Consider the following 9,832-nt stretch of genomic DNA (forward strand, 5'->3'; position numbering starts at 1 on the left):
TACAGCTGAGAAGCCAGCCTTGGCTCTCTGCCACTGCATCTAATTAAATGGGGACAAAGAAAGGCTCAGGTTAAGAAGCAGCAGTAGTTCCTAGTCAATTATGTTGTTTAAACCCATTTTTCTATCTGGTTCAGTCAAGATCTGATGTCAGCAGTTGACAGTTCAGACTTCTCTTATAGCTCTTCAGCTGGGAGCTTCCACATTAGTTTTGGGACTGTAAAATGCAAGATTTTAAAGAATGTATCATCCACCTCAATAGAAATATCATAATTTATTCTGTTTGTATAAAAAAGTTATAATCATGTAACAAAACTATGTCTTCAGAAGAAGAAATATATTATTTCACATCATAAATAAACCAGCAAACATACAACCCTTGGCAACTCAAAAAAGCACTCGCCTGGTGCCTTCACGTCAGTGCTTGGGAAACAAGAAGAGCTGACATATATACACACACAGGATTACAGTACCAAAAAATACTGAGGTATTTTGTTTCTCTAGAAATGAAACTTTAGGTTTGTGAAGGCAAAAACCCCAACGCACTAATGTAAAAATAAATAAATAGGACTGTCATATAAAAGGAGGACAGCATCAGTGTTGCTCAAAGTGTCCAGGAATGGGAATACTGGTGAGCATGCTACTAAACATGGAGCAGGCTTAGGACAGACAGAAGACAAGGACGAACAGCTCGGGAAGAGACAGTGTCCTTTGATCTCTGTGTAGACATCCAGGTATTGGCTTTAAAAGTCAGCAGAAAAGTCAGTAACACCTAGTTCTCTGGCAGCAGGTGAGCTCCTCTCCATCTACGACACTGTTCTAGGATGCATGGATGGTTCCCCACAAAAACACAAGTGACTGATGACACTGTGCCTGTAGTTATTGCACTTCTGAGACAGTAAGTCCGAGTTCTGACCCTATTTTCACGCAGTTTTCAGCAGCTTGGGGAAGTGGTGATGGGGCTCTGAAGATAGCTTAGAGCACTGGACGAGGTATGAACAGGGATGGAGACTGGAAAGTTAAAGACCGTGGTGGTCGATGCTCCTCTGTCCAACACTGACATAGCAGGGCTACCAGCTTCTGCTGAGCAGTTGGGGGCAAGGACCTGCGACTCAAACTGAAGCAGCTGCCCCATGAAGCTGAAGTTTGGGGAGATGATGCTTCTTCTCTGCTTCACAAACTCAAAGGCTTCATCCAGTTTGACTCTGTTGGTCCTCATGAGATAGGCGAGGCAGATGGTCGCCGACCGGGAAATGCCAGCCTGGCAGTGCACAAATACCCTTCCTCCATCATTTTTAACAGAGTCTGAAAGAGTTAAAATACACAGTTAGCAAACAAGTCCCACTGCTTCCCGAGGTGAGAAAGCACAGGCTGCTGTTTTACATTTCTTTAATCCATCCCTTCCTCAGCCTAATAGGTGCACCCCGTGCTTCTGAGACAAAGAGAGCCTTTGTCCTGAGGGAACCAGCAGTCTAGCTATTTTCATTCTGGGCTCCAATTCCAATTATACTAATAGCTCCTCCAGGTCACTTTAGCAGTCTTGCCAGATTACTTTAACACTGATCCGCTTAAATTCACTAGCTCTTTTCTGCAAGACCAATGCCTCTTGAGTCAAGATTTCAAACAGCTTTGCGAAGCTAAGATTATTCCTTCGAGTAAAATAAAATTAATGGGAATGTTCCCCGCGTATATCTCCCCAACGGAATGAAATTCCCCTATCTCAAATGTAGGGTTTACTGGGGAAAATAACGCCCCAAAATCACTTCCCTGGGTACATACGTTACCCCAAAAAAAGAACAGACTCATAAGGAGAGCTCATTTACCTATGAAATCAATGGCCTCGTTAAACCAGGAGCTGATATCTGCTTTGTGGTTGTCCTCCACGGGGATACTTTTATACTGGTAGTGCCCTTCGAAGTGGTTGGGGCAGTTGGCCGAGACGTTGATTAACGCCGTGATCCCCAAAGCATCCAGCATGTCTTTTCGGGAGGCATGGTAAGCGCTGCCCAAGTAGAGGAACGGCAGGATTTCCACGGGCCCACCCTAAAGGAGAAAAGGGGCAGAGAAGCGCTTAGCTTCGCTCGGCGGATCGCCAAGAGCCCAGCGAAGCGGCACACCGCCCCGCTCGTCGTCCGTCTCCCCCTATCTCGCCCCCCCCAGCTCACCTGGTCGTAGAGGGGGGTGCCGCAGGAGCTGCACCCCGAGTCGGCGCTGCCGGGCGCGCTGCTGGCGCTCAGGGGCAGGCTGAGGCCGGTGGGGGCGGCCGGTTTGGTGCAGAGCTCGGAGCAGGCGGACGAGAAAGCTTCGTAACCTCCTGCGGGGGGGCAGAGGGAAGGAGAGGGGCGCCGGGTGAGCGCTGCGAGCCCCGCGGGCGGCACCGCCGGGCCGGCTGCGCGCAGCTCCCGCTTCCCCTCCGGCGGGGGGGGGGGGGGGTTCGGGGCGGCCCCGGGACCGGGTCCGCTCACTCACCCTTGAGGAAGCAGATGCGGGCGCCGCGGGCTTCCCTGCAGAGGGTGCCGAGGGCCAGCAGCAGCGTGCTGTCGCGCTTGGGCAGCTCCAGGTCGGCGCTGCGCTCGTCCAGCAGCACCACGGTGTGGACCAGCCCCTGGCGCAGGCGGGCGCGGAGCTCCTCGTTGGGGACGACGTGCTCCAGGGCCAGGGCGCCCTTGGCGCGGCGGCGGACGATGGTGCTGAGGCGCACGTTGCAGGAGCCGCGGATGTGCGCGGCGTTGAAGGAGAAGAAGGAGCGGCAGTCGAGGACGAGGCACTGCGCGGCGCGCTCCTGCAGCAGCCCCCGCAGCGCCTCGCACTCCAGCGCGCACACCCGCAGGTTGACCATGGCGGCTGCGGGAAGGGAGAGGAGAGGAGGAGGAGGATGGCGAGAGGAGGAAGGCGCGGCCGGTGCCGGAGGTGCCGGGGTCCCGCGGAATCGCAAGCGCCGCACGCCCCAGTCCGGCCCCGCACGCCCGCGCCCGCCCTTATATAGGGCCGCGCCGCCGGGCCGGCGTTTTCTCAATGGGGCCGGGTCACGTGGGCGCCCGCGAAGACGTCACCTGGCGGCGCGCCAGCAGGGGCGCGCCCAGCCCCGCCGGCATGACGTCATGGGCCGCGGGGCCGCCGGAGCGCGCCCGCGGGGCCGCGCGCGCACACCCAGACACACAGGCACACACAAAACTTGCCTGCAGATATGCATATACATACGTATATAAATACACACATAAACATACCTATACATGCACATCCACACGCATACATGCACATCCACGTATACATACACACACAAACACAGATGTACACCCATACACACCCCCCCAGACGTACACACCCCGACAAACACGCGTGCACACCCCCCCTCATACACACCTATCCACCCCAACACCCCCCCCACCCCTGTGCCCACCACTCCCAGTACAGGTGCCGTGGGGCTGGGCCACCTCGTTGCTGCCTGTCCCCCGTCCCTTAGGCTGGGGAAGCCTTGGTCTGTCCCCCCTCCAGCACTGGATGCTCCCCCGTTTCCCACAGAAACCAGAGCGCTGCTGGGGAAGGAAGCTGCTGGAGCAGCAGCGCGGGGGGATGTGGAGCCTTGGGTGCGGGCATGCTTATTCTCCTAAAATATACATGTAAAGAGACAAGCATACGCATACGTATATTTGTATTCATGCATAGACATATATACATGTACAGACATACCTACACATAAATATTAATGTGTATACATATATATGTATATATATTTATAATGTAAACATATTTGAGAGCCGTTCCCATCGTGTTTTATGTGTAAGGAAAAAAATGTAGTAGATCTGCAGCCCATGCGAAGTTCATTTTCCCCACCGACAACACCCCCAGAAGTTGGGGCTGCCCAGTAACTGGCAGTGGAGTAGTGGGAGCTCTCTTTTTTTTCCCCCTAGGTAGTGCATCAGCACTTCCCAAAAGTTTTCTTTTCCCTGTGGGCGACCGCCTTCCATCAAGACACTCGGGTGTTTCTTACTCAGGGCTTCCAGTCAGTGTTGATTCCACTTCCCCTGCCTCCCCGTGATGCCTCCCTGGCTCCACCAGCTCCCGGCCACTCGCTGCCCCCAGCCACTGCTGCCCCCCCAGCACCTCCTCCTGCTTCAGCCCTTTTCCCCCAGCCCTTTCCCAGCAATTCCTCTTCCCCACACACTGTCAGCCCCAGCTGCGCTGCTCCTTCCTCACCCCTTTCAGCAGTTTTGTGTTTTCACTTCGCTTCTTCAGCTGCTCCTTTCGGAGGACACCTCTCCATCCAACCCCTCACACCAGGGCTCCTCTCCACCATCCTGCCCCACCAGCCTCGCGGACTGCCTGCCTACCATCACTCTTCTTAAATTTTCCATCTTCTCCCCCACCAGTGTCCCCCAGTCTTTTACCAGCTCAGACCTTCTAAACCCATCTGGCCGAGAGCTCTAGGGTTTTCCAGGCTCCCATGGGTGGCCGGGAGGAGGGGATGCGGGGAAGGGTACGGGCGGGTGAGTGCCAGCTCCAGCTCACCCACTTATCACAGGATTGTCTCTGCTCTGCGGAGCAGTGGGGTTTTTGCCAGAACTGCAGCCTCAAAGGGAATCTGTTTTTTCAACACATTCCTTAAAAATAAACATGGGATTGCACTTTTCATTCCATTTATTTATTGTTGTTCTTTCAACAGTGGGTTGGAAACAGATTGTGAGAGAAACACTCATACACTTCAGTGCTGGGAAATGACTCCGCTCAACCACACCATCACCCACTCTGTTACTGGGACCCCGCAGCCATCCACAGCGGATCGCTGGGTGTGAATCACAGGGCCCACCGGTCGGGTGGGTGACACACGTCCCTCCGCACCGCGAGCACATGGGAAGCGAGCAGGGAGCACGGGCCACACCGCAGGCAGCGGTGGACCCGCCTGTCCTCCTCTGATGCGCTCCGAGCCAACTCCTCACAAGACGTGATATCGCTGCGACACCATGCCATGGCCAAGCTCTGGTGACCTTGCACGTCATCTGTCAAACACCAACCTACACAGATTTTTCTAAGGAGCCGAACGGCAGGAATTATCAATGATCAATTGCTCGTCAGCTTTTTGCAGCAGAAACCAGTACAGCAGATGGCCACAAGACAGGACTTGATTTGTCACCTTTTCCTAAAGAAAATTTCATCCTTTGGATATGGACCTCAGACGCTGTCCCTTCTGTAAGTCTATGTCCAGGAATCCCTTCACTTTACTCCTTTGGAGTGTGATGCAGGAGCGATTTAAGGCACCACTGGGCAGGAGCACAGAAGAGACAAGGACTCTGCTCAGCCTCAGCGGAGAAGCGCTGCGGGGTTAGGCGCTGGGAACATCTTTCTCCCAGGGGGCTCGATCAGGATGTTGAGCTCCTCCAAGTAGCCCAAAGCCTTGTGCGTTCCAGGAGCAGGAGCGCGGGTTGAGACGCTTCACTCAAATGCTTTAATGGAAAGCAGTATTTTTAATGGTGCTGTGCCACCAGTGCCTCGTTAGTGGGAAGAGCCAGCCTTGGCTCACGGACACAGGTATCCCTGTGCCACTGACAGTCTTTTCTCTTGTTGTCCCAAACTCTTCTCAGTGTCCCACATGGAAAACAATGCTAAAAGACTGAGATTTTTTTTCCTCCAGTTTGATAACCTCAATTTTTCCCAAGTTTAAAGAAATTGCCATGTCTGACATCTGCACCGCTAAGTGAGAACGTGCTCTCAATGACAACCACCTTCCCAGTTGTGATGTTAACCAGCATCATACGAACATTAAATATGGGCCAGACACCATGGACCTTGGCTGCTCTGAGACAGTGCAGGGAAGACATCCAGCTGAGGCCTTTGCGCAAAGGGAATTTGCCTCCGCAACAATGATAATTGCTCTTCGATGGACTTATGTAATTATGAGACTTTTGAATCTGGTCTTGTTTACACCCAGTGCAAATCAGGAAGAAAAAAATTCATCACATGTGGCAATGTGTACTTAATCACTTATAATCCTGGACTAGCTATTTCCTTGCTTTACTCTATTTTTGTTTTCTTTTCTTAAATAAACCTGCCATAAGAATGAAAGAAAGGAAAATACAAAACAGGGCTGAAATGGCTTTTAGGAGCTCACTCCAACCTGAATGACTTTCTTAAGGGTTAGATTTCCTGTCTTAACAAAAGCCAGGAAATACAAAATTAACCCCTTCCTCCAAAACAATCCGTGTTTGCACTTGGGCCACAATGTCATTGTAAGGGTAATAATAGAAACAAGAGCATGAAGTGTGGGGGTGGGAGGTGATGCTTTGATTTGAGCAGATGGGACCCACTGCCAGCATTTGGTCCCCTTTTCCCCCTGGGCTTTAACAGTTCCCACGTTGCTCTGCCAAAATATGTACAAGTTCATAACAAGATGAGAGCCCCATGAGTGTGAGCCCTCACTCATGGCATTAGGGACTTCTTGGGAAAATTACTTCATGGCAATTTCATCATGTCGCAGCTGAGCATCTTGTCTTTGTCTCAGTGGAACCGGAGTCCTGGCTGGCTTTCTCCAGAGGCTGCGGGTCTCCCAGTGCAACCTGGTTGATGTTTATCTCAGAGGGTAATAGAGGGCTGCAGACAGCTTCTGCCTTGAGTGACACTGATGCCAATTTGTTAGCAACTTGGTGACAAGTGTAGATAACCACTGGCCTGGAACTGGCCCATTGCACAAACCAGTTACCCAGTCATACTGGTTATTCAGGCATTTTAATTAGTCATTCATGGCCAAAATCTGTCCTGAACCGTTCCAGCGAAGCTAGAATTACAGCACCATTGGACCTGACCTAAGCCTGGGTCTCACTGCCCTCACTGCAAGTTTTGTCTGAATAAAGATATGAAGGATCAAGCCTCAACGCTTGAGCCACAGAACAAAAATGCATGTGGGAACATCTGGAAATGGTGCTGGATGCATTTCTTCAGCATGTGTAACATTTTCTCCGAATTCAGTTTCACAACCCAGCGTTTCCTTTTGTAAATATTTGGACAGGTTTTTACAGAGACACAGATTCACAAGAAACAGAAAGAAAAAGAAAGGAAAGATGGGGGGAGAGAGAGAAAGAAAAAGAAAGAAAGAAGGAGGGAAGCAAGGAAGGAAGGAAGGAAAATAGAAAAAGAAAAGAAAGAAAAGAAAGAAGGTAGACAAAGAAAAGGATTCAGCGATGAAACGTTACAATAAACAGAACATAAACAATATAGAATTACTGATGACTCATACTACAATGAAAACATTACTTTTTATGCATTTAAATCCTGAGATTTAACCCTTTTGCCAGGGTTTGGCTGAGCTCAGACTGCCTCAGATTCTTCGAGTTGGAGTTGATGAGGTGGGGTAATGGGGAGGCAGAAGGTTTAGTCCCAACAGCATGAAAACCAGCTCTGGGCTGGGGTCTCACTCCCAGAGGGACAGGCTGGAAAACCTGGTACAGCCTTATTTCTGTGTGCCACATCCAATGTGTAACTATTTCTTGCTGAGTAGAAAATAGTTGGTGGAGCGGCTCAGGTATTTCGACCGAGGATACATCCTGGATACAGAGGTACACTGAGGAATAAGGAAAGCCCCTTTCTCCCAGCCCTGCCTAAGGAATTCTCAGCTCGCTGTTCACCTGCCCGCCCCAGACTGCTCGCTGCCTCCGGCTCCCAGGGCTCTGGGCAGAGGTGGGGGGACAGCGGGCGCTGGCAGCAGTGGGTGCCTTTCCTGCACACGTGTGGACCGTAATGGTCACTCCCTGGACTCCAGGCTCCTCACCACGAGCCTTTCTCTGCTGTATTTTTAATGCAGGGCCATGAGCTCCCCGTCGCTTCGTGATGCCGCGGGCAGCATGCCACGCGCTGCCAGCTCCAAGAAATGACAGCCCCCGGATCCAGCCCCGCGCTGCAGCTGGGGGCTTGCCTTCAGCTCTGGGGGTTTGCCCTCAGCTCCGGGGGTTTGCCTTCAGCTCTGGGGGCTTGCCTTCAGCTCTGCATCTGCCGCTCGCTTACACGACCCAAGGCGCCCAGACAGCACGCCTGGCACCATATGACCCCATACATATGTGTGTGTGCCTGTCACAGGGCCCGACACACGGCATCTCATGGCCTGAAACGCAAGACACTTGCGAAGTCTGCAGCGTGGACAGTCCCCCGTCATAATTTTGCAAGTGGCTCCATGTCTGCTTGAGCAGCTAATGCAAGTCAGGAGTTCTGCTTTCTCTTCCAGTGACTCACCGAGCTGCCTCGGGCAAGTTGCTTAGTGCTGGGTTTTAACATGATTACAGGCATTAGACAGCCAGTCTGGGATACCATGGATTTGATATTCAAAATCATTAAATACCTGCCTCCAATGGAAAATCTCTGGGAATTAGTGGCACTGATACAGTTCACAGCACTGGGATCAGCTTAGTAGGGCAAATGGTTTAGGCAATTTAATCTTACATTTAATTGCCTCTATTAATCTGCTATGAATCATGCCATGCACTAGGCATAAGGGTATTTATTCAATAAAATCACTGTATTTGTAAAGTTCTCATATTTCAAGATGAAAGGTATTAGATATATAATAAAATATACTTATGGGAAATTATTCTTCCTACTGCTCAAATGTGTATTTTCTCAATAACATCCTCTAATGGCTAGTATGGTAAGGCAAGGCTTCCGTGGGAGGAGGGTGAACTTGAATAGAAAACAAATGACGTACCTTGCACCAAGAAGGAGGGAGAGGCGTGCTCTCCTATCCAGCAACATGAGAGCTGGGTTTATTGCTAGTCATGTGATGTCAGTGTTTTGTGGGTGCAGTGACTATGTATGAGCTTCATATTCCCAGAACCATCCACTCTCATAAAGTTTGAGATAAGAGCTGCTGAGGTACTGCCATTTGTATGTTGTTCTTCTGTTTTCCTTATCTTTAAAGGGACATGAAGGCTTCATAAATGTACATGGCATACAGTAACCAACAGAAGGGCAGAGGGGCTGATTTTGAGCCTGGAATTACTCTGGCTTGTGCCTATTAGGATGGAGCAGAGCTGGAAGGGATACAGCTGGCATCTGACATCTTGTTACCTGTCCTGCAGGCAGCACAAACCTGTTTTCCATTAGCTATAGCTACATCTCTTCCCACCAGCTTGTAGGTGCAAGGGACTGTAAAGCCAGTGCAACCAGCTACAGTGGGAAAGAATTTTGTGCTCAGAGTCCCCGCACATACTAACTGCTACCAACTCAAGAATAACTTTGGGTGGATGTAGGCAGCTTGGACTTCTCTAGGACTGTCAGGCCTGAAAGCTGCAGAGATGACAGAGAGGTACTTCTGCGTCCTCCTGAAGTCCCGTGCTAAGTGCAGGAATTAAGGACCAGAAGGCAGGCTCTCCCGGTGCACTCACGCTGCTCATCTGCACCATTCTTACCATCCTCCAGGTCTAAATGAGTCTCACCGTCTAATGGCATTGAAAGGGGTTATTTGCTGAGGGGACGGAAGGGGAGGATGTAACAGCAAAAGCAATTGTAAACTGTCTGAAATAATGTGAGGTTTCTGTTATCAAAAGCCACAATTCCCACATTCTTGGCCTATGGAGTAACTCAGTGTGGAGACCCAAGAGTGAGACTTCATAAGAGGATGTACTAAAATAAAGAAACTTGTAAGGGAAACAAAGCACAAAGAAATTCCAGTGGATATTGCATTGCACATGCTCCATCTGAGTCCTTTTGTTATTCATGCATCTTTTTCTGTGCTTTCTTAGTATGAGCTTCCAAGGCATTTATAGCCAATCTTTGCATTTCATTTGTAACTGTTAAAAAATACCCCCATATTAGTAAATACAGAAGTGCTTATTCATTTTCTGCTATGCAGTTT

The 9,832-nt window shown here is 50.5% G+C and overlaps 1 protein-coding gene across 1 annotated transcript; it reads right to left on the bottom strand.

Annotated features, from left to right (window-relative positions):
- Positions 1-252: 252 nt before the first annotated feature.
- Positions 253-2,963, bottom strand: DUSP1 (dual specificity phosphatase 1). Its single transcript, XM_069773170.1, has 4 exons — positions 2,467-2,963; positions 2,163-2,311; positions 1,821-2,040; positions 253-1,302 (listed from the first exon to the last, which is right to left on the bottom strand). Exons 1-4 carry the CDS (start codon positions 2,834-2,836, stop codon positions 932-934), a joined length of 1,110 nt encoding a protein of 369 aa, XP_069629271.1. The 5' UTR covers positions 2,837-2,963; the 3' UTR covers positions 253-931.
- Between the last annotated feature and the right edge of the window lie 6,869 nt (positions 2,964-9,832).

This window comes from Haliaeetus albicilla, chromosome 27 (genome assembly GCF_947461875.1).
Source record: "Haliaeetus albicilla chromosome 27, bHalAlb1.1, whole genome shotgun sequence".
In the NCBI taxonomy this organism is placed as follows: domain Eukaryota; kingdom Metazoa; phylum Chordata; class Aves; order Accipitriformes; family Accipitridae; genus Haliaeetus; species Haliaeetus albicilla.

Bases quoted from the DNA above. Each gene is read 5' to 3' on its own strand.
- DUSP1 (XM_069773170.1), bottom strand. From the start codon at position 2,836: ATGGTCAACCTGCGGGTGTGCGCGCTGGAGTGCGAGGCGCTGCGGGGG. The intron at 2,312-2,466 runs GTGAGTGAGCGG...GCCCCCCCGCAG, and splicing joins CCGCATCTGCTTCCTCAAGG to GAGGTTACGAAGCTTTCTCG. The intron at 2,041-2,162 runs GTGAGCTGGGGG...TTTCTCCTTTAG, and splicing joins GCACCCCCCTCTACGACCAG to GGTGGGCCCGTGGAAATCCT.